The 25,936-nt window shown below is 37.0% G+C and overlaps 1 protein-coding gene across 6 annotated transcripts in view; it reads left to right on the forward strand.

Annotated features, from left to right (window-relative positions):
- Nucleotides 1-25,936, forward strand: part of LRRC49 (leucine rich repeat containing 49) — a 149,316-nt gene that overhangs the window by 94,432 nt on the left and 28,948 nt on the right. For all 6 annotated transcript variants that reach the window (XM_019968201.2, XM_019968200.2, XM_070797009.1 and 3 more), the window contains 2 exons: nt 7,743-7,826; nt 11,313-11,473. In XM_019968201.2, coding sequence (XP_019823760.2) covers nt 7,743-7,826; nt 11,313-11,473 — 245 coding nt within the window. The remainder of the gene's footprint in view (nt 1-7,742; nt 7,827-11,312; nt 11,474-25,936) is intronic.

The following is a 25,936-nucleotide window of genomic DNA, read 5'->3' on the forward strand; positions in this document are numbered from 1 at the left end:
TGGTGGTATAACCTATCCTGTTCTGGCTTTTTCTCCCCTAATGTGTAGTATGGGGGTTGCAAACAAGATGGAGGAGGGAAGCATCACTACGAACAAAACTAGTGGAAGTGATGGAATTCCAGTTGAGCTATTTCAAATCCTAGAAGATGATGCTGTGAAAGAGCTGCACTCAATATGCCAGCACATTTGGAAAACTCAGCAGTGGCCACAGGACTAGAAAAGGTCAGTTTTCATTCCAATCTCAAAGAAAGGCAATGCCAAAGAATGTTCAGACTACCGCACAATTGCACTCATCTCACACACTAGCAAAGTAATTCTACAAATTCTCCAAGCCAGGCTTCAACAGTACATGAACCAGGAACTTCCAGATGTTCCAGCTTGAACTGCATTTAGAAAAGACAGAGGAACCAGATATCAAATTGCCAGTATCCTTTGGATCATTGAAAAAGCAAGAGAGTTCCAGAAAAACATCTACTTCTGCTTTATTGACTATGCCAAAGCTTTGACTGTGTGGATCGCAACAAACTGGAAAATTCTTCAAAGAGATGGGAATACCAGGCCACCTGACCTGCCTCCTGAGAAATCTGTATGCAGGTCAGGAAGCAACAGAACTAGATATGGAACAATAGACTGGTTCCAAATCAGGAAAGGAGTACATCAAGGCTGTATATTGAAATCCTGCTTATTTAACTTATATGTAGCATACATCATGCAAAATGCCGGGCTGGATGAAACACAAGCTGACATGAAGATTGTCAGGAGAAATATCTATAATCTCAGATATGCAGATGACACCACCCTTATGGCAGAAAGTGAAGAAGAACTAAAGAGCCTCTTGATGAAAGTGAAAGAGGAGAGTGAGAAAGTTGGCATAAAGCTCAACATTCTGAAAACTAAGATCACAGCATCCGGTCCCATCACTTCATGACAAATAGATGGGGAAACAATGGAAACAGTGAGACTTTATTTTCTTGGGCTCCAAAATCACTGCAGATGGTGACAGCAGCCATGAAATTAGAAGAAGCTTGCTCCTTGGAAGAAAGGCTATGACCAACCTAGACAGCATATTAAAAAGCAGGGACATTACTTTACCAACAAAAGTCAGTCTAGTCAAAGCTATAGTTTTTCCAGTAGTCATATATGGATGGATGTGAGAGTTGGACTATAAAGAACGCTGAGCACCTAAGAATTGATGCTTTTGAACTGTATTGTTGGAGAAGACTCTTGAGAGTCCCTTGGACTACAAGGAGATCCAACCAGTTCATCCTGAAGGAAATCAGTCCTGAATAATCATTGGAAGGACTGATGCTGAAACTGAAACTACATTACTTTGGCCACCTGATGTAAAGAACCAACCAATTGAAAAAGACCCTGACGCTGGGAAAGATTGAAGGCAGGAGGAGAAGGGGATGACACAGGATGACATAGTTGGATGGCATCACCGACTCAATGGACATGAGTTTGAGTAGGCTCCAGGCGTTGGTGATGGACAGGGAAGTCTGGCGTACTGCAGTCCATGGGGTCACAAAGAGTTGGACATGACTGAGCGACTGAACTGAACTGAACTGAATGTATAATATGACTATTATCCATGGGCCAGTAGAAGTCAAGTGATATAGCTTCTAATCTTCATTCTGACATTAACTATGACCCTGGAAACATCTGTTTTCTCTGTTAAGAAAAAAAGATTGAAAGAAAAATAAAGAACATTCTCCTCTAGACAAAAGCTCTGTAATTTTAGTCTGTTTTAATATTTAGTATAGTCAAGGAAAACAATGTCTTGAATAACTATTTAAAGTATATGGTTAAAAAACCCACATTGCCATTGTTTTTAAAATTCCACATAATAAATTGCTGATTATATTAGGACTGCTATTATTTATTTTGCAGCAAAATGTCTTCTCATGTAATAAATTCATTGTTTTAGAGCCTTAGAAGTCTGCTAAGAGTGTATAATGTAAGTTATTAAATACCTATTAAATCACTGCTTAGCTGCTGCTAAGTCGCTTCAGTCGTGTCCAACTCTGTGTGACCCCGCAGACGGCAGCCCACCAGGCTCCTCTGTCCATGGGATTCTCTAGGCAAGAATACTGGAGTGGGTTGCCATTTCTTTCTCTGTTAAATCACTATGCTTCTTAATTAATTTAAACCTGTTTCTGTATTGGGTCTTCATGACAAACCACAGTAATGAGGAAAGTGTATGTCTATTTTCAGGCCAGGTAGATCTCTTTCTTTTGCTACATAAAGGATATGGTTTTTGTCACAGAAATTGGATTATTATCATGAAGATGCCTGAATTTTACAATTTTTTTCCTTCTTACCAACAGGTTTATAGCTTATCTTTACAATTAGAGGGGTTTATTTTTGTTTCTAACTTTAGTTACTCTGTAATTATTTGGGCTGAAATACAGTCATCATATTTATACATTTTTAAAACATTGAATATTTGAACTGATTTGGCATCTATCCAGTTTTCCTGGGTTAACTTTCCTTTTAAAGTCCTCCTGCCTTTAATAGAAGCTCAGATTCTTTTTGCAAATCTAATGAAATCATCCATTAAGTATGTATAGTACGTGACCCATACAGTTTCCAGTACTGCTTAAAATTGGCTCTTTGAATAACCAATCTGTTTCTAGTTCACATTCAATACACGAGTCAACAATTGACCATCAATATATTTTGTTCTTTTTAAGTTTTTTTCTGAAACAGGTTATACTTAATAGGTACTAAATCAACATCTACTGAACAAAAGAGTTTAATGTGGTTATTAATTCAGCTATTTTATGAAACTAGGAACCAAGGTTCTGAATTTCTTATTTAGTTTATTTCTCCTCATTACCTCTGTTCAGCCTTTAAACATTAAGAACAACTGTTTTCCATATTGTCAAATATACTTTAAATTCACCAAAAATCACATAAATTTTCATTCCCTTTTAAAGAACTAAATTGTATGGCAGATTACTGCTAAATTTTGACCTCACTTTTTTCATCTGTCTAAAGCCAGTAAAACACATATAAATATATCCTGATTATAAAAATGCAAACCCCATTTCTCACCAATGACCCCTGGTTCTGATCCTGGCTTTGACCTTGTATAAGTTACTAAACTTCTCATTGTTCATTTCCTCATTTTTAAAATTTGAGTCCTCCAGTGGATGTATTTCTGATTACCTTTTTAACTCGGAGATAGTTTGCTTTGTGTATTTTTTATTTACTTCTTTAGTCTAAGTCCTTTGTTTTCAGGAGCATTTATAATGGCTCACACCCTAGAATACATTTTTGTGCCTCTTTGACTTTCCTTAATTCTAATTCTAATGTATATACTGATCAGGATGCTCTAGGCTGTTGTTGTTCAGTCACTGAGTTGTATCTGACTCTTTGCGACCCCATGGACCACAGCACACCAGGCTTACCTGTCCTTCACTATCACCTGGAGTTTGCTCAAACTCATGTCCATTGAGTCAGTGATGTTATCTAAGCATCTCATCCTTTGCCACCTCCTTCTCCTCTTGCCCTCAATCTTTCCCAGCATCAGGGTCTTTTCCAGTAAGTCAGCTCTTCACATCAGGTGGCCAAGGTATTGGAGATTCATTTTCATCATCAGTCCTTCCAATGAATATTCAGGACTGATTTCCTCTAGGATTGACTGGTTTGATCTCCTTACTGTCCAAGGGACTCTCAAGAATCTTCTCCAGCACCACAGATCAAAGGCATCAATTCTTCAGCACTCAGTCTTCTTTATGGTTCAACTCTCACATCTATACATGCCTACTGGAAAAACCAGAGCTTTGACTACACAGACCTATGAGGGCAAAAGGAATCTCTAGTTTTTAATATACTGTCTATGTTTGTCATAACTTTTCTTCCAATGAGTAAGTGTCTTTTAATTTCATGGCTGCAGTCACTGTCCATAGTGATTTTAGAGCCCAAGAAAATAAAATCTGTCACTGTTTTCACTATTTCCCCATCTGTTTGCCATGAAGTGATGGGACCAGATGCCATGATCTTCATTTTTTTGAATGTTGAGAGCTTTTTCAGTATCCTCTTCCACCTTCACCAGAGGCTCTTTAGTTCCTCTTCACTTTCTGCTATGAGGGTGGTATAATCTGCGTATCTGAGGTTGTCGATATTTCTCCCAGCAATCTTGATTTCAGCTTGTGAGTCATCCAGCCTGGCATTTTGCACAGAAGTTAAAAAAGCAGGGTGACAAAATGTAGCCTTGATGTACTCCTTTCCCAATTTTGAAACAGTCAGTTGTTCCATGTCCAGTTCTAACTGTTGCTTCTTGACCTGCATACAAGTTTCTCAGGAGACAGGTAAAAAGGTCTGGTATTCCCATCTCTTTAAGAATTTTGAAGTTTGTTGTGATCCACACAGTCAAAGACTTTAGCGTAGTCAATGAAGCAGAAGTAGATATGTTTTTGGAATTCCTTTGTTTTTTATATAATCCAACAGATGTTGGCAATTTGATCTCTAGTTCCTCTGCCTTTTCTAAATCCAGCTTGAACATCTGGAAGTTCTCGGTTTAAATACCACTGAAGCCTAGCTTGAAGGATTTTGAACATTACTTTGATACCATGTGAAATGACCACAATCACATGGTAGTTTGAACATTCATTGGCCTTGCCCTTCTCTGGGATTGGAATGAAAACTGACCTTTTCCAGTCCTGTGGCCACTGCTGAGTTTTCCAAATTTGCTAGCATATTGAATGCAGCACTTTCACAGCATCAACTTTTAGCATTTGAAATAGCTCACCTGGAATTCTATCACCTCCACTAGCTTTGTTCATAGTAATTGTTCCTAAGGCTCACTTAACTTCACACTCCAGGATGTCTGGCTCTAGGTGAGTGACCACACCATTGTGGTTATCTGGGTCATTAAGACCTTTCTTCTATAGCTCTTCTGTATATTCTTGCCACTTCTTAATCTCTTTTACTTCTGTTAGGTCTTTGCTGTTTCTGTTCTTTATTGTGCCCATCTTTGCATGAAATGTTCTCTTGGTATCTCTAATATTTTTGACAAGATCTCTAGTCTTTCCCATTCTATTGTTTTCCTCTATTTTTTTGCATTGTTCACTTAAGAAGGCTTTCTTATCTCTCCTTGCTATTCTCTGAATCTCCGCATTCACTTGGCTATATCTTTCCCTTTCTCCTTTGGCTTTTGCCTCTCTTCTTTTCTCAGCTATTTGTAAGGCCTCCTCAGACAACCAGTTTGCCTTCTTGCATTTCTTTTCTTCCTATACAATGTTACAAACCTCTGTCCATAGTTCTTCAGGCATTCTGTCTACCAAATCTAATCCTTTGAATTTATTTGTCACCTCTACTGTATAATTATAAGGGATTTGATTTAGATCATATCTGAAAAGTCTTGTGGTTTTCCCTACTTTCTTCAGTTTAAGGCTGAATTTTGCAATAAGGAGTTCAGCTCCAGGTCTTGTTTTTGCTGTTTAGAGCTTCTCCATCTTACAGTAACAACTTCTCTAATCTCAGTGGATTAAACCAACAAAGCTTATTTCATGCTCATGCTGTCAGTCTGTCCATTTTATGTGGTCTGAGAACTTTACTCTGTGTTGTCCTCATTCCACGACCAAGGCCTTCAAAGTGCCCATCCTTTGGAGCTTTGCAAATTCTGTACCAGCAGTGAGAGAGGAAATAGCTATATCATACATTGTCTTTGAAATTTTCTACCCAGAAGTAACACATATCACTTTTGTCCATACGACATTGGCCAAAGCAATTCACATGACCACACCTGACTTTAAGAGGACATGAAGTGCCATCTGACTATATGGCCAGGATGTAAGAAGACATAGGAATATTTGGTGAACAACTCTTGTGACTATCCATTATATTTTAAATCAAGTGTTAACTTCTGGTAGAAATATAAATTAGTACTACACTTATGGAGTACTTTTGCAAACACAGCAAAAGCCCTAGAAATATGTCTACCATTTGATTTAATGGTTTCAGTTTTAGGAAATTATTGAACAGTTGTGGGCTTCCCTGTGGCTCAGATCAGGAGCCAGTGGCTCAGATCTGCCTGCAAATCAGGAGACCTGAATTTGATCCCTGGGTTGGGAAGATCCCCTGGAGAAGGGAATGGCAACTCACTCCAGTATTCTTGCCTGGAGAATCCCATGGACAGAAGAGCCTGGCAGGCTACAGTTCATGGGGTCACAAAGAGTCAGACACAACTGAGGAACTTACACAGTCACAGTCATAGAGATGTACATTTAATAATTCATTCTTTGAATATATATTTACTGCATATCTACTATGTGCTGGGTAGCTGATATGGTCCATACCTTCATGGAGCTATCTATTTGCAGGAAAGAGAAGAGATAGTACCAGAGATAATTTAAATGAAAGAGGTTAAGGGCTATGACTGGCAATTATAGGGTGGTATGAGAGCATTCTACTCTTCAACTCACTTCCATTAAATTTTTAATTTAGGTTTTGTAAATTGTATTTCTGAAAATGTTCTCCTTCAAATGTACTGAATTACTTTTTATAGTTTTCTGTCTCTGAAGATATTTTCAAGTTTGTCTTTCATGAAGAAATTGTTTTCTCAAATTATGACATCATTTTAATATCAAATCTTTTGATATTAAAATTATGAGTTACATGCCTATAATTTACTTTATTAAAAATTTTCCAATCCTTAGGGTGAAAAATCATGATCCAGATTGTATATGCAGATTGCAACATTTAAAAATTTGTTTATAGTGAATATCATAATGTGAGGGAAAAATTATGATATTTGAGTTAGGGTTTTGGGATTATGACTACTTTTTAAAAGTTTTTCTAAACTGTAATGTTATTACAGTAAAGTTTCATAGTTTTTAGAATGGAAGAAATTAGACTGGCCAAATCAACTTAAAAACAAAGTAATGATATTAATGGAGAATAATTTATTAATATCCATAGAAATTTTTTAAAAGCTTTCACAATTGTATTGTCATTTAAAAAAAACTCTGCTTTGCAACAATAAATTAAATAGATTGTTAGAAGCATGATTTTCATCTTCATGATAAAAACTTTATTAAAAATCTCCATGTAAAACTACAGTACAAAGAAAAGTTATACAGTCCTGCATCGCACTCCCTTTTGTTATAATCTTATTAATTTATGTCTGATTGTGCAGGGTCTTGGCTGCTGTGCGTGGCTTTCTCTAGTTGTGTGAGTGGGGACACTCTCAGTTGTGGTGCACGGGCTTCTCATTGCAGTGGCTGCTCTTGTTGCGGAGCGTGGGCTTTAGGGCATGCAGGCTTCGGTCGTGGTGGCACGTAGGTTCGATAGTTGCGTTTCCCAGGCTTTAGAGCACAAGCTCGATAGTTGTGGCACACGGGCTTAGTTGCTTCATGACATGTGGAATCTTCCTGGACCGGGGATTGAACCGTAACCCGTGTCTCCTGCATTAGCCGGTGAATTCTTTACCACTGAGCCACCAGGGAAGCCCCCTGCTCTCCCTTTCTTCTTTCTCTTCTCAGTCTTTTTCTTGTATTATTTAGGTTTATCTCACATCAAGAGTTGGGAGTAGAGTTAAGAATGCACAGTTTTCTTTTCAAATTCAGTTGGAAGAAGAAAATAAAGAGGAACACACTGACTTTTTCTTTGAGGGCATATTTCCTATTAGCAAGTAGTATGGCTCTCACAAAGAAAATCAGACTTGGAGAACTGAAGATATTTAGCATCAAAAAAGGTTAAATACTTAACAATACTTTTTTACATTTTTCTTTTAGGAAGAAGAAAGGCGTATGGCATCTGTTGTAGCCAAAAAAGAGGAAGAGAAGAAGCGGGAAAGTCAAAAGCAATCTTTGCTTAAGGTATTGTCTCTGGTGTCTACATTCATGTATGTGTGCACACACACACACGTACACACACTCACACATACTGAAGCTAGCTTGCTAATCAGCTAGAAAAGTGGTTTCCAAACTGCAAATTTTTCATTCCTTTTGATAGTGTTTTTAATAAACAGACACCCTTAAAACATAAAAAATCCTGTACTTCTGAAATACAATATAATGTAATGTACAATATAAAATAAATGCGAAAATGAGAAATTATAAAAGGAAGAGATTAAAGTATATATATATAACAGAAGTTAACCTTATTTCCACACCAGTACATCACCTTGTATATCCTCCTGGCATTTAAATTTCATTTTGGAAACCACTGTAGTAAACTGTCATCTTTAGTGATATATTTTAACAAGCTCTGCTACATGGGTTTATTTTTTACTGATGGCTTTTTATTTATTTTTTTATTTTATTTTATTTTTAAACTTTACATAATTGTATTAGTTTTGCCAAATATCAAAATGATCCGATGGCTTTTTAAATTAAAAAAAATCTTTGTTAGCTTCTCCATTAGAGAGGTGGTAGAGATTTTGAGGAGTATAGAAATTAAAGGTTTTTTTGAACTTGTTTGAAATGATTTAGCATATCAGATATTACTGTCCTTAAAAGGTTTTCGGGATAACAAAGTTATATATAGCAAACTTAGGAAACAAGAGAACTTACTGGGGTGATGGAAATGTTACAGGTTAACATTTATGCATTTGTCAGAACTGATCGAAGAGTACACTTGAATCTGTGTGTTTTACTTTGTGAAAACTACTCCTAAATTAACAAACAAAACAAACTTGGTCCCAAGTCCTCTCAGCTCCACTCTATTAGGAACTGGGCCACACAGCAGGAGGTGAGTGGCAGGCGAACGACCGAGGCTTCATCTGTGTTTATAGCTGTTCATCTCAGTTGAGATGTCAGTGTCTTCCATCACCCCCAGATGGGACTGTCTGGTTGCAGGAAAACAAACTTAGAGCTCCCACTGATCCTGCATTCCATGAGATGTATAATTATTTCATTATATATCACAATGTATAATAATTTAGAAATAAAGCACACAATAAATACAATGTACTTGAACATTCCCCAAACCACGCCCCCCATCCTGGTCCATGAAAAGATTGTCTTCCATTAAACTCGTCTCCAGTACCCAAAAATGTTGGGGACTGCTGTTTCTGAGGGACAGGAAGGGTGTATAGACATCCATCTTTAGTCCTGTTGCTTTTCTATCTTTCTATTTTCTTTTCAATCTTTAAAATGAATGGAAGTGATAGTGATGACATATACTGGTGTGGTATTGCTTGGTTTATAAAGAATAGACTCAAGTGGCAGAAGCTGAAAGTTGGCGTCTTCTAAAATAACTATCACTTTAACACAAATTTGACAGACTGTCCTCTAGCTATAGTCGTGATTGTACTAATATGCCAGATGCATCCATGATCTTTGAACATAAATTTTTTTTTGGGGGGGGAACCCTCTTTTGCCTTATAGAATATTTGTCTTTCCTTTGTTCTTCTTTTTCCTGCCCCACAGGCACTTAGAGCCCTTGCTGGCCCCTCTAACCAGTCAGTGGTCCCCACCTGACCCCAGATTGCACTCTTGTTTTAAACTATATCTTCCCTTTTCTTGACTTCGGTGAAAATACCCATTTTCTTTGTCAGCCTGGGGTTGATCTGATTTTAACAACTCAGTTAAAGAAAGCTTAACTTTGGGGTTGGTATAGAAAAGTGCTTGCGTTTTCAGAGTATCTTGTTATAAATTTAACATACTGAGTGGTGTATACTTTTGTGCCTTTTTTCTAAGCACTGCTACATCTACCTCATTAAGAATATTTATTTTTGCCAACTCCAAGTCAGCCAGAAAGCCACATGCATGGCGTCAGCATGATAGCCATCTGCCATTAACTCACTGCCCCTGCCTCTTTCAAAATAGCCTTGGCACTGAGTGAAAATAATGGTATTGTGTAGATTAAGAACTGGGTTGTCCCAAGTCATCTGCAAATAATTGAAATAGAATCCTTTAAGATAAGATGCCTTCTTATCATAGATTTGGGGGGAAAATTTATAGTAGAATGTCAAATGCCTTCTTGCTTTAGATAAGGACATACATAAAATGTCAAGAAGTCTTAGAAGTATACACATACTAAGTGGAACCCATTTAATTATATAAACACATTTCAAATCCCAAGCAATAGAAAAAAGAACCCATGTTAAAGACATTTTTAAACGCAGAAATAGAACTTTAAAAATGTTTAGTTGTAATTAAGCTTTGTCACCAGTTTTAATTCCTAAACAGTGCCATTTCTACATCTAAAATTTTGGAAGGCAGAGAAGTGGAGCTAAACATAAGTGTTCTGCATGTGTGGATGCGCTGAGGGAACGGGCAGAGAATCTTCCCGACAGCCTTCCCTGGTTCTAAAGGGAGCAGATGAAGAGGGGCAGTATCACACCGATGATTTTTCACTAGATGATTGTTCTCTGAGTAAAGATAAAAAGGGAGGTGTCTATTTTCAGCACTCTGATTTAATCAACATACCATTTAGAAGTTGTGTTAGTCGCTCAGTCATATCTGACTCTTTGTGGCCATATGGACTGTAACCTACCAGGATCCTCAGTCCATGGGATTCTCCAGGCAAGAATACTGGAATGGGTTACCATTTCCTCCTCCAGGGGATCCTCCCTACCCAGGGATTGAACCCGGGCCTCCTGAATTGCGGGCAGATTCTTTACCATCTGAGTTACGAGGTTTGATAATGGATAATCTAAGATGCTACTAGTTATCTAGAAATGTTTCAACCTAGTACAATTTCTTTTAATAGTCTATATATGTTTGTTAATTTTCAGACATTGTAATTTATACTGTGAAGCTTAAAACACTGATCAATCTCTCTTTTCTCCCTCTCTCCGAGATCACTCCACCATATTTGCCATAATTATTGGTTAAAAAGATTAAAATATTGTCAGGTTTTCTTGCTATCTTTAAGCACAAAGACATAATTTAAACTTCACATAACGCTTGAGTCCCCTGGAGGAGGAAGTGGAAACCCACCCCAGTATTCTTTCTTGGACAATCCCACGGACAGAGGAGCCTGGAAGGCTACAATTCATGGGTTGCAAGAAGTAGGACATGACTAAAGCAACTTAGCACACATGCAAATGTAACATTTGAGTATATCAATTTCCATCAAGTTAAACCTGTAAATAGTGAAATTTTTTTATGTCCAGTGGGAGTAATTGTTATTTGTATATACTTTTTTTAAGAATAATAGAGCATTTTTGAGATGTTTGAATGCATAGGTTGAATAAAGGCTGCTTATACCATGTTTTAGAATACACATTTGGTAGCTGCTTTAAGTAATTGACTCCTTTTAAAGATGTGATAAGTAGTACAAACAATATGCTCCTTGGATTCTCCTGCTACAGAAATGGCATTATGTAATTCTTGTCACAATGAACTTTTTCATAGGAGAAGAAAAGGTTAACAATTAACAATGTAGCTCGAAAGTGGGACTTGCAACAGCATCGAATAACCAGTATTGCTATAAATCAAGACAGAAGAGATTCTGACTCTCAGGACCACTGTCAGAACGATGGAAGCACCGTCTCTACATTTCCAGAGGAAGCAGGGTATGCAGTGGTGTTCTTTTGGGATATTAGTATCTTTGGAGAAATGAATTTGGAGCAGAAATGGGGAAATATTTTACATATAATTATTTTAAAATAGTTTTCTTAAGAAAACCTACTGAAATTAGCAATAGGTTTTAAAAGTTAAGGTGAAACTATTGAAAATATAGGCTTGCCCCTAATTTAAGAACGCTGTGAAAGTGAAAGTGAAGTCGCTCAATCTTGTCCGACTCTGCGACCCCATGGACTGTAGCCTACCAGCCTCCTCCCTCCATGGGATTCTCCAGGCAAGAGTACTGGAGTGGGTTGCCAGAACCCTTTAGTAGTTTTTTATTTTTCTTAGGAATAAATCTAGATTACTTAATATAGCCTGTAAGGCCATCTACCCACCTTACCTATCTTGTCCCATAGTATCAGCCATTCTGTTCTTGTGCTGCAGCCTCAGTGATTCCCAATTCCCAAAAACTTCCTACCTTAGAACCCTTCTTCTACAAACAGATCTATTCTCCCCTGCCCTGCTTCCTTCACCCTGCCCTGGTTAACTGCAGTTCAGCCTGAAGGTCTTGACTTCAACCCTCACTTCCCCTGAAAAGTCTTTCCTAATGACTTCCCAGAGAGTGGGCTAGATCAGATACCTTTTTTTCTCAATGAATTCCCAATTCCCAAATTCCCAATTTCCCAATTCCCAATTTCCCAATTCCCAAATTCCCAATGAATTCCCAATTCCCAAATTCCCAATTCCCAAATTCATTTTTTCTCAATGAATTCCCTCACTTCCCCTGAAAAGTCTTTCCTAATGACTTCCCAGAGAGTGGGCTAGATCAGATACCTTTTTTTCTCCCAGTACTCTGCACTTCCCCTTGTTAGCACTAATGAGCATTAATAACCACTGGGTAGTTAGAAAAAAGGAGAAGAGGGCAGCAGAGGATGAGATGGTTGGATGGCATCACCAACTCAACGGACATGAATTTGAACAAACTCCAGGAGACAGTGAAGGACACAGGGGCCTGTTGTGCTATATAGTCCATGGGGTCGCACAGTCGGACACAACTTAGCGACTGAACAACAACATGAATAGTTGTTTTGTATCTGTCTTCCCCACTAGAATGTAAAATCCTGATTGTGTTAACCTTTGTTGTTTCCCCATTAGCTAGCACAAATCCTTACTACTTAACTATCAGTGTTAAGCAATTTGGCATAAAACATAAATAGTTACTCCAGTTGCAATCTATAGTATCTGTCTTTTCCAGTGGCTCACAGCCTTTTCCTTCTATGACATACAGATCATATAACACATATCCCTTGGTTTATGAACAAATCTGAGGACACTAGGCTTAACATATTTCCCTTCTTCTCATACAGGCATACTAGAATCAAGTCAATGAGAGGAATATAAAGCATATATAACTTCATAGTTTGTGTGTCATTTAAAAATGTGTGTGTATATATATACAATTTAAAAAGAAAAGCTAAAACTCAAAGATAGAATGCACTTCAGTTTTGTTTCATTTGATGCACAGTTATCTAATGACCTGACCAAATTCTGAAACACATTTCAAACTAAATATAATATAGCTTTTATTTCAGCTTTTCAGCCAGTATTCTTTCAGCTTTCCATATATGAAGAGTGTAATCAACAAGTCATTTAAGAGGAATTAGAATAATATTTTGGAAGTTTACTGTAGTTAGAGTTTGACATATATTTTAAAGACAGACATACTTTAGCAGTTTTAGTTATAAGATTAATTTATATTGACCAGCATACCTCCTTCACCTCACTTGGGTATCCACATGTAGAGTTTCTCAGATCTTTCAGCTAGAAAAATAAGGAAATAAGAATTAACATTTTAATTAAGTGATAACTTATATAATGGATATATCACTTATATTGTCCTGAAACTTTATTTAATATTATTTAAATGTCAAAATAATTCTACTTGTATATAACTATACTTTATAAAATTAAAACTTTATGTCATTGGGCTTTAGATTTATGAAATACTACCCATTAGTTCTATTTCTGATTTATCTTTTCTTTAAAAATATTTTTTCTATCTTCCTTAAGAAGGATTCCTAGTTCCAAGTTTATCCAAATGACCTTATAAATTTTATTCTAAGATTTTAATAAGGTTTTAAAATTCCTCCTTTAATACATCAATTTTATTTTTATATATGGTATTAGGTAAGAGCCTAACTTGACTCCATTCCAATTGACTAGTCAGTTTTCTAATAGCATTCCTCAATTAAATTATTCTCTTTTGTAATGAGAATGTCATTTCATCTTATATTAAGTTCCCATAAATACTGGATATATTTCTGAACTTTCTATTCCATTTCACTAACCTACTTATCTGTTTTAATGCCAATACCAGACTATTTTGATTATTGTCATTTTATAGTTTTAATATCTAGTAAGGGAAATATGCTTTCACTATTTTCAAAGTTTCAATTCTCACACACTTGTTCTTACATATGAGCTTTAAAATCATTTAAATGAAAAGTTAAGAACCTTCTTCAAATGGTATTTAAGTTGTTTATATCAGTAGGATTAACATTTGTAAGATAATAAATCATCACTTTAAAAATCATGGTATATCTCTACATTTTTCAAGTATACTAGGGAGCTAACTAGGGAAGTGTTGAGATGTTGAAGGAAAATTCTGAGGAACTAAAGGAAGTTAGTTCTTTCATGCAAAGATAGGCTCGATAAAGGACAGAAATGGTATGGACCTAACAGAAGCAGAAGATATTAAGAAGAGATGACAAGAATACAGAAGAACTGTACAAAAAAGATCTTCACTACCCAGATAATCACGATGGTGTGATCACGCACCTAGAGCCAGACATCCTGGAATGTGAAGTTAAGTGGGCCTTAGGAAGCATCACTACGAACAAAGCTAGTGGAGGTGATGGAATTCCAGTTGAGCTATTTCAAATCCTGAAAGATGATGCTGTGAAAGTGCTGCACTCAATGTACCAGCAAATTTGGAAAACTCAGCAGTGGCCACAGGACTGGAAAAGGTCAGTTTTCATTCCAATCCCAAAGAAAGGCAATGCCAAAGAATGCTCAAACTACCGCATAATTGCACTCATCTCAATGCTAGTAAAGTAATGCTCAAAATTCTCCAAGCCAGGCTTCAGCAATACATGAACCGTGAACTTCCAGATGTTCAAGCTGGTTTTAGAAAAGGCAGAGGAACCAGAGATCATATTGCCAACATCTGCTGGATCATGGAAAAAGCAAGAGAGTTCCAGAAAAACATCTATTTCTGCTTTATTGACTATGCCAAAGCCTTTGACTGTGTGGATCACAATAAACTGTGGAAGATTCTGAAAGAGATGGGAATACCAGACCACCTGACCTGCCTCTTGAGAAATGTGTATGCAGGTCAGGAAGCAACAGTTATAACTGGACATGGAACAACAGTCTGGTTCCAAATAGGAAAAGGAGTATGTCAGGACTGTATATTGTCACCCTGCTTATTTAACATATATGCAGAGTACATCATGAGAAACTCTGGACTGGAAGAAGCACAGGCTGGAATCAAGATTTCCGGGAGAAATATCAATAACCTCAGATATGCAGATGACACCACCCTTATGGCAGAAAGTGAAGAGGAACTCAAAAGCCTCTTGATGAAGGTGAAAATGGACAGTGAAAAAGTTGGCTTAAAGCTCAACATCCAGAAAACGAAGATCATGGCATCTGGTCCCATCACTTCATGGGAAATAGATGGGGAAACAGTGGAAACAGTGTCAGACTTTATTTTTTTGGGCTCCAAAATCACTACAGATGGTGACTGCAGCCATGAAATTAAAAGATGCTTAATCCTTGGAAGGAAAGTTATGACCAACCTAGATAGCATATTCAAAAGCAGAGACATTACTTTGCCAACAAAGATCCGTCTAGTCAAGGCTATGGTTTTTTCCATTGGTCATGTATGGATGTGAGAATTGGACTGTGAAGAAAGCTGAGTGCCGAAGAATTGATGCTTTTGAACTGTGGTGTTGGAGAAGACTCTTGAGAGTCCCTTGGACTGCAAGGAGATCCAACCAGTCCATTCTGAAGGAGATCAGCCCTGGGATTTCTTTGGAAGGAATGATGCTAAAGCTGAAACTCCAGTACTTTGGCCACCTCATGCGAAGAGTTGACTCATTGGAAAAGACTCTGATGCTGGGAGGGATTGGGGGCAGGAGGAGAAGGGGATGACAGAGGATGAGATGGCTGAATGGTATCACTGACTCAATGGACATGAGTCTTGAGTGAATTCTGGGAGTTGGTGATGGACAGGGAGGCCTGGTGTGCTGCGATTCATGGGGTCGCAAACAGTCGGACATGACTGAGTGACTGAACTGAACTGACTGAAAGGAAGTTACAGACCATGAAATTATAGCAGCTAGTCTGAATTGTTGAGCGAGTATTCCAGGAGTACAGAATGACAAGATATATCAGTTGTTGTTGTTGTTCAGTCGCTAAGTCTTGTCTTTGCAACCCCATGGATTGCAGCAAGCCAGGCTTCCCTGTGCTTCACTGTCTCCTGGAGTTTGCTCAAACTTATGTCCATCGAGTCGGTGATGCCATCCAACCATATCATCCTCTGTCACCCCCTTCTTCTCCTGCCCTCAATCTTTCCCAGCCTCAGGGTCTTTTCCAATGAATTGGATCTTCGCATCACATGGCCAGAGTATTGGAGCTTCAGCTTCAGCATCAGTCCTTACAGTGAATATTCAGGTTTGATTTCCTTTAGGATTGACTGGTTTGATCTCCTTACTGTCCAAGGGACTCTCAAGAGTCTCCTCCAGCACCACAATTCGAAATCATCAAGTCTTCAGCTCTCAGCTTTTTTATGGTCCAGCTCTCACATCCAAACATGACTAGTGGAAAAATCATAGTTTTGACGTTATGGACCTTTGTCAGCAAAGTGATGTCTCTGCTTTTTAATACAGTGAAGGTTTGTTATAGGTATATCGGTAGAAAAGCTAAATATCTTAGAAAGAATAAGGAAATAAAGGATCAAAGATAAGGAATTTAAAAATTCAAGTATAATGTCGAAAGAAATGATAGATCATATGGTCTAGGCTACTTTTAAATAGTTGAAAAGTAGAAGGTTGCCAATGAATTGGAAGAAAATGTAGTATTTCTGGGACTAGAAGCCTTTATGAGATTAATGATGAGAATTACATAAAGTAATAGGGTTAGTAGTGAGCTGAACTAGTGGGAATTTATGGTCAAATTAAGTTTTTGAAGTTGAAGATTTTAGAGATGGATATATGTTAATAATAACATAAAAAACACTTTGGAGGCCACTACGGCCCTGGGAATGCGTTGTTGGAGAAGAGTAGAAAAGAATAAGGAGAGGAGAAGAGGAGAGGAGATGAGTTGAAGTTATTATTGTGTGGACATTGAAGTTATTGCTGATAGAACTAGGTGTGGAACCAAGGGCCAGAGTATTCAATGGTGACCATCATTATCTCCTTCCAATCTCAGCCATGCATCCTATGCCCGTATCACAGAGATGTTCACTGTTCACATTTTACTAGTGTTGGCAGCAGCAGTGATTACGGGAGTGTCATTGTTCATTAATTGATTCTTTTACCTGGCAAAACTATCTCTGATTGCTGGACTCTGACTATTAGGCAGACTGATAGGTGGACTCCAGACTATTAATGTGACTTTCCTGATACTCTAAACTTTTAAAACAACTTTTTTCCAAAAATTTTGTGACCCTGTAAAAAACAGCTGGTTCCAAGAGAAAGAAGTATCTGCTAGTGAAAATTACTATGACTTAAAATTGCTTCCAAGAGTTTCAGAACTTTTATTAGGAGTTCCACAAAGCTAGAGGTTTTTTAAGGAAAGAGCACAAATGAAGAATTTGGAAGAGATGGGAAAATTGATGTGTGGGTTCAATGCAGAGGATGTGGAGAGCAGTAATGAATTATTAGGAAAGAGATCCACAGTTTCTGGCAAAAATTTCTACAGTTGTTAAGTTCAAAGTGCCATGAAGACACGATTACATTATCATGGTCCAACCCTTTTTGATGATCTAAAAACTTTTAATTCAAGGAGACATAGATGACATTTATCTATGAAGTCAGAAAAGTAACACTTTAGAGATAGACAAGAAATTATTAGTAGAGACTAATGCAAAATCACAACTTCCAGTAGTTGTAGATTTTTTTTTTCAGTTTGGCTTGTGGTTGTGATTCCTGTAAAATCTGTTACATTGGAAAGGTAGGAATATTTCTTAAAGAGCTTATTTTACCTTGTATATGCCTACATGAAGGGCTCTTAAACAGAGAATCCAGATTGACTTTTTGAACTTCAAGTTCTTATTTTGCTTGAACATGCCACTCCCATTGACATAGTTGATACTCATTGTTGATAGGATCTTTACATTAATATTCTTGAAAGCACATTCACTTGATTTTCCTTTTACCTATGTGGCTACTCTTTTTTATTTATTTTTTGTTTTTAATTATTTATTTTTAAAATTTTTAATTGGAGTATAGTTGATTTACCGTGTTGTGTTAGTTTTAGGTGTACATCAAAGTGAATCAGTTATACATATACATATATCCACTCTTTTTTGGATTTTTTTCCCATATAGACTACTACAGAATATTGAATAGAGTGTACTATATGGTAGGTCCTTATTAGTTACCTCTATATATATATATGTATATAGTGGTGAGTGTATATATCCCTCATTCCCTCCCTCTCTCCTTTCCCCCTGGTAATTATGTTTGTTTTCTACACCTGTGACTCTATTTCTGTGTTGTAAATAAGTTAATTTGTACCATTTTTAAAAGGTTCTACGTATAAGCAATATCAAATGATATTTGTCTTTGTCTGACTTCACTTAATATGACAATCTCTGGGTCCATCCCTGTTGCTGCAGTGGCATTATTTTGTTGGCTTTTATGGCTGACTACTCTTCAGGTGGGTTTCCCTGGTGGCTCAGCTGATCAAGAGTCCACCTGCAATGCTGGAGACCTGGGTTCGATCCCTGGGTTGGGAAGATCCCCTGGAGAAGGGAACAGCTCCCTACTCCAGTATTCTGGCCTGGAGAATTCCATGGACTGTATAGTCCATGGGGTCACAAAAAGTCAAACACAACTGAGCAGCTTTTACTTTCACCCTTTTAAGTGTATCTTGCTGACTCCATTTCTACCAAATCTTTGAATGTATATGAGATTGATCCCTGGGTCAAGAAGATCCCCTGGATAAGGGAATGGCTCCCCCTCCAGTTTTCTTGCCTGGAGAATGTCATGGACAGAGGAGCCTGGCGGGCTACAGTTCACGGGGTTGCAAAAGAGTCGGACACAATTGAGTGACTAACACTTTCACTAAGGAATATAACTGATATCTTAATATTTAACAGTTTAGTTTGCATTAATACAAATTTAGTTGTATTAATTTGTAAACACTTCGCTCTCATATAGCTCCAAATTTTGTCTTTATACATTGTGTGGACATTAACATAGATTTATAGGTACTATTTTATGCATTTGTCTATTAAATCATGCAAGAATAAAGAGGAGTTACCAACTAAAAATACAGGGACACTGGATTCTATATTTATCATATAATTATCTGTTCTAGTATTCTTTGTTTCTTCATGTGACTGACTTATGGTCCGGGTTCCTCTCATTTCAATCTAAAGGACCACTTTAGCATTTTTTTTTATAGAGCAGGTGTACTAGCAATGAACTCTCACAATTTTTGTTTATCTAGAAATGTCTTAATTTCTCCCTTAGATTTGAAGTACAATTTTGTTGGATACAGAATTCTTGGTTAACAGTTTTTTTTTTTTTTTTTTTCCTTTCAATATGCCATCCCACTGCCTCTGTCTTCCATGGTTTCTGATGAGAAGTTGGCTATTAATCTTATTGAAGATTCTTTTTATTAATACAGGACTAGTCATTTCTCTCTTGTCGCTTTTAAGAATCTCTGTTTATCTTTGTCTTTCCACAGTTGGAGTTGATGTTCAGAAAAGACCTGAAAAGACTTTTCTGAGCATAAATGTGGACCTAAGTGTCACCCTGTAGCTTCCCTGGAATACACAGGAGCTTCCCAAAGTCCTTCTTCCCCTAAATATCTTCTTCCCCAGCCTCTTGTTTCTTAGTCTTTTTGGTCTCTCTATTGTTTGCCCTGTGTGGCAGCAGCTAAATACATTTTTGCCTTTAAATACTTTTGAAAACTGCCACCCAGGAAGCCACTTCAGCTACGGGGCAGCTCAGAGGCAGGGAAACAAAAGCAAGTCCTTGAGCTGATCCTTTGGCGAGCTACTAGACATGTCAAAATGTATAACCACAATTTTTTTTTTTTTTATAATAAGATATGTATTGCTTCCTCTGGTACCAGCAACCCACACAAGGAATGTGAGCTGTCATGTTCAAGGCTGCCACTGAGCTGGGAAGTAGGGGATAGGAACAGGGTAACCTTAAATGCCACAGAATTGTCTTAAATTCTGTAAAAATCAGCAATGTTTTTCTTCATTAAACATTCCCCTGATTGTTGTAATATTTCTTAGATTCCAGAATTCTGAAAAAGTTGATTGTGATAGTTTTTGCTATTATATTTGTTGCCTTTATGGAGAGATGGAGTTTCAAACTTCTCTATCCTGCCTTTTCCTCTCCTTTGGTACTCTAATTTTGTTGTAGTCTATGAACTATACTTTTATATTTCAAGATCAGTATCATTTATATTTGTTCTGTAACCATTACATTTGTTATTTGGTAGCTTCTATAGATTAGCTCAACTGGTAAAGAATCCGCCTGCAATGCAGGAGACCCCAGTTTGATTCCTGGGTGGGGAAGATCCCCTGGAGAAGGGATAGGCCACCCACTCCTGTATTCTTGGGCTCCCCTGGTGGCTCAGATGGTAGAGAATCCACCTTCAATGAGGGAGACCTGGGTTCGATCGCTGGGTTGGGAAGATCCCCTGGAGAAGGGAATGGCTACCCAAACCGGTATTCTTGCCTGGAGAATCCCATGGACAGAGGAGCCTGGCGGGCCACAGTCCATGGGATTGCAAAGTGTTGGACACAACTGAGCGACTTGCACTTTCAAAGATTGAAAACTGATACAGTGTTTAAATTTCTGTGATTATGTAATTATCATGTAACTATTTTTTACTTGAGAGTCAAGTTGTATACTTATATCTTATTTTCTGCTTCCTAAACCATTCAAGAAAACTAGTCCTAGTATCAGACTGAAAGGTTACGCTTCAAAGTTTGTTCAAAACCATGCCGCAGTTTAGTTTGCTTCATATTTGAGCCATGCCTTTCCTACATAGTTTGTTTTCATCTGGGGTTTCTGATGGCCTGTTTTTGTTTGTTTAACAAAGAGACTTGTGCTTCCTTTGCCACATTTCAGTTTCTTTGAACTTCTTATTTATCTGTTAAATAGACTCCACTCTTTTTGAAGCCTGCTATCTCCCTGACCTAATTTAATCTCACTATTTCCTTTTGGATCATTGTTTACAGTTTATTGTTTTACATCATATTACTAGTAGTATTTACTTTTTACTTGGATTATGTGTCTTTTTCATATCCTCAAGTACTTCTGTCCTTTCAACTTCTAGATGGTAGAATTCCTCTGATTTTAGTCCTGAGCTTTCTTTTCTCTCTCTGCTTTCCCCCTATGCAATATCATATATTTGTTTGACTTTAAATACCATTTGTATTTTGAAGATACCAAAATGTTTGTCTTTTCTTCTATGGTTTACCCATTTAAATTGTGTTTAAGGGTAAAAACTTTTTTTTTTTTTTTTACTACACTGAGATTATAAAAATATTCTCCCATTTTGTCTTCCTAAAGGTTAAAATGTGGCCTATCATATTTTAGTCTTTATTACATCTGAAATTGATTTGTAAGTTTGAGGTTGGGTTGAATTTCTTTGTTTCTCCCTAGGAATAGCCAGTTGGCCCAGTGTTATTTGCTGAGTATTCTTTGCTTTTCCGAATCAAGTGCAGTGTCCCTCTGCCTGTTTTTTGGCAGTGGAAGAAGGAAGTAGCAGGGTCCTTGCAGACCTTCAATTAAGGCCCCTCCCTGTGTTAGTCTCACTTCTCACTCCCATCTTCCATCATATCTCTGTTTACTCCTTTCTAAAGTTTGGGCATCTTGGCTGACATTTTTGTTCTTGTCCCCACTTCATATCCAGAGCTATGGTTTCCTTCGTCCTTCCTCACTCAAAATTCTTCACCCAGCTTCCAGAAATTTACTGAAACTTCTTGCTAAAGACTGTCTCCCCCTGTCCTCTTTACTTGTTGTTATTGTGAGTTTATAACCTTTTAATTACCTTAATGGGGTCTTGGAGGGAGAGTTTCAAACATATGCTAATTCTATCAACTATTTTATCTGAAAGCACAAAGTGAAACGTTTTAACAATTAGAAGTTTTATTACTACATTCTCTGTAAGTCTTTAAAAATATAATTAAATTTCATCTTTTAGGAATGATACAAGCCTGGCTCTATCTGAAGGTAGAAAGTCAGAGGGCCACAGAGTCTCTTCCTTAGGGTTCCAATTTGCTTTTTAATGCTTCATAAAATTTTCCATTTTTAATAATCCCATTTATGGTCTTTAGTATTTCATAATGCCAAAAAAGTGGCTAATTCTTGTGTTATAATGTCTGTGACCTTTGGCTTATAGGTGTGTAACTAAACGGCTGGAAATAAGTGTCCATGAAAAAATTATAGTCACATAAAGGGAAGAAATTCTGTAAAACTTTGGTATATCCCATTAATGATTTCACTGTTCACTGTACTTGGGACAGCTCTATAGTAAAATGACATATTACAGGTTTCTTCCCCCTGCCAGAAATGGGAAAGTACGTGGTGTAATGTTTTCTTTGCTTACATTGGATGCATACAGTGAGGCTGGTTTATTTTCGGTCATTTCCTGTCTATGAACAGTGTGGTATTTTAGCCAACACTACTATAATAAAAAATAATGCATAAAATGAATTTCCACACCTATGAATGTTGTAATAGAAATTCATAAAATACATTATTATAGGAATCAGCACTACTTATTCATTGGGAAAAGAATCTTCCGAAATATTTTAAGTCTTTCTATTCTAGCTTGTTATAGAATGCATAAAGATTAAAAAAAAAAAAAAAAACCTGTAATCCTCTGAAATATTGTCTTTTCTCTCCACTTAGGCATTTAAGAGTATATTCTCCATTTATCCTGGCTTTCTGGGACTTACTACTTTATTGCATAAAGTTAATCATCTAGTCTTAAGAGTCCTTTACTAATCAGGAAGGCGTAGAATATTTTTCTGATTCATTCTCATATAAAGGTTGAGTTGGATTAATGAACACATGGACTTGGAATTAACTTCTAAAAATCTTTAAGAGAATTCCTATTTGATGGCAGACTGCCTTACTGTTATATAAATAGTACTTGAATTGGGAAATATACATTGAAATGTATTACACTTCATGGAAAAACAAATTATAAAGCATGGATCCTCTGTAGAGGAATACCACATTTCTTAAAGCATGAATTTAGCCTTGACAGGGGTAAAACCTAGGCCAGGTTGACTCCATCACCTACTCTAAACCTTTTGAATCCTCCCTGTCATTGCATCCTCACAGTCACTAAGTCCTCCTTTTATGATCTCTCAAATACCTGGTATATCTGTGTTCTTTTATTAATAATTATCATTAAAATCTATTGAAGTAAGCATTAAGTATGGTTTAGGATTGATCCCTGGGTCGGGAAGGTTCCCTGGAGAAGGAAATGGCAACCCACTCCAGTATTTTGGCCTGGGAAGTCCCATGGACAAAGGAGCCTGGTGGGCTACAGTCCAGGGGGTCACAAGCATCAGACATGACTTGGCGACTAAACCACCACCACCATGTGGTTTAGAATATTACTTCTAGTCTTAGTAACAACTCTGAAAAAATATGTATTATGATCAATATTTTACGTATAAGGAAACTGAAACTACAAAGAAATTCGGGCACTTGCTCCAAAAGTCATCTGTTTATTCTGGCAAATCTAGGATTTGAACTAAGCTCTATCTGATTTTCTTGCCAGTGCCTTTTCCACTGCATGATGCCTTCTTTTTTGTTATATAATCTAGCTGACACTATTGCGCTAGTCTTCCTACTAACCTCCCTCCATTCAATCTCTCCTTAATAACTACCTCATCCACAAAAAATTGACCAACATATCTGTCTCAAGTAGGTCCTTGAGGGCAGGGAACATATCTTATTCATCTTTTTATTCCCAGCCACAGAACCTAGCTCCATGCATGGCACACTGGAGATGCTTAAAAACTTGCACTGAATATGGTTCTGTTACTTTTTTATTTAAAAATCTTTTTCTGCTCCTCAAACTTATGGGATAAAATCTGATTTTTTTGACTTCATCTTCAGCTTCTAATCCCCTATATATTTTAGTGTTTAATTTCTTAATTTCAGTGTTCTATCCATATTGAAATTGTTTTTAACTGAGTATGTTATAATTAGGCTTCTGTGCCTTTCTTCATTCTGTTTTTCTTACATAAAGTATGCTTCTTCCTTCTACTTCTGATAAAATTCTGCTGTTTATCTTTCAAGGACCACTTCAAATATCAATACTACCTCCTTCTGAAACCTGACTTCTCCACACTAGCAGAATTAGTCATTCTTCCTCTGCATTTCCGTAACATATTGCTTAAATATTCATTGTGAGATAATAAGCATACTATATTAGGATTAATGTATTTATTTATCTTGCTTTCCACCCTCATACAGAATGGGAGCTCCTTAAGCATAAGTAACTATTATCTTTATATCCCCAATGAATACCTCTCCAGATTAACCTATTTGTTTAATGGAGTCGAGGTCTTTAGAAATTATACCCATTTGCTTATTAATTTAATTACAGAGTATTATTTGAGCAGTTATTTTTCTGGGACCATAAGTCAGTAAAAGTGAAGAAAGTTTTGATGTATCAAAAAACTTGCCCATGATTTCTGTTCTGATTGACTTTTTCAATGCAGATGAGTTGGTTGCCTATGACAGAATTCTTAAGACAGTGCCCTGTATACAGTGAGCTTTTAGCAAATGTTTGGCCAATAAATGAATGATAGAGCAAAAGAAATAATATGTAGGCATGTTTGACTAAAAAGATGTGGACGTATCTTTAGGCATACAAGAAAAACTGGAAGGACAATCCCCAACATATGAACATGGGGAGAAAACTTCCCGAATAATTTTTTTTTATGGAAATCAGGGCACATTTTACCCGAGGAACAGCTTCCTCTATTTCCTGTTGGCCAGAGTTTGAGGCTGACCTTGAGCCTCATTCAGAAAATAACTGAAACAGTGATCAAAGGATCAATCCAAGAAGAAAATATAACAATTATAAATATGTATGCACCCAACACAGGAGCATTGCAATATGTAAGGCAAATGCTAAGAAGTATGAAAGGGGAAATTAACAGTAACACAATAATAGTTGGAGACTTTAATACCCCACTCACACCTATGGATAGAGCAACTAAACAGAAAATTAGCAAGGAAACACAAACCTTAAATGATACAATGGACCAGTTAGACCTAATTGATACCTGTAGGACATTTCACCCCAAAACAACAAATTTCACCTTTTTCTCAAGTGCACATGGAACCTTCTCCAGGATAGATCACATCCTGGGCCATAAATTTAGCCTTGGTAAATTCAGAAAAATTGAAATCATTCCAAGCATCTTTTCTGATCACAATGCGGTAAGATTAGATGTCAGCTACAGGGAAAAAAAACTATTAAAAATACAAATATATGGAGGCTAAAACAACATGCTTCTGAGTAACCAACAAATCACAGAAGAAATCAAAAAAGAAAACAAAATATGCATAGAAATGAATAAAAATGAGAACACAACAACCCAAAACCTGTGAGATTCAGTAAAAGCAGTGCTAAGGGGAAGATTCATAGCAATACAAGCTTACCTCAAGAAACAAGAGAAAAATCAAATAAATAATCTAACTCTACACCTAAAGCAACTAGAAAAGAAGAAATGAAGCACCCCAGGGTTGGTAGAAGGAAAGAAATCATAAGAATTAGGGCAGAAATAAATGAAAAAGAAACAAAGGAGACCATAGCAAAAATCAACAAAGCTAAAAGCTGGTTCTCTGAGAAGATAAATAAAATAGACAAACCATTAGCCAGACTCATCAAGGAAAAAAGGGAGAAGAATCAAATCAACAAAATTAGAAATGAAAATGGGGAAATCACAACAACAACACAGAAATACAAAGGGTCATAAGAGACTACTATCAGCAACTATATGCCAATAAAATGGACAACTTGGAAGAAATGGACAAATTCTTAGAAACATATAACTTTCCAAAACTGAACCACGAAGAAATAGAAAATCTTAACAGACCCATCACAAGCACAGAAATCAAAACTGTAATCAGAAATCTTCCAGGAAACAAAAGCCCAGGACCAGACAGCCTCACAGCTGA

The sequence above is a fragment of the Bos indicus genome, chromosome 10 (assembly GCF_029378745.1).
Source record: "Bos indicus isolate NIAB-ARS_2022 breed Sahiwal x Tharparkar chromosome 10, NIAB-ARS_B.indTharparkar_mat_pri_1.0, whole genome shotgun sequence".
In the NCBI taxonomy this organism is placed as follows: domain Eukaryota; kingdom Metazoa; phylum Chordata; class Mammalia; order Artiodactyla; family Bovidae; genus Bos; species Bos indicus.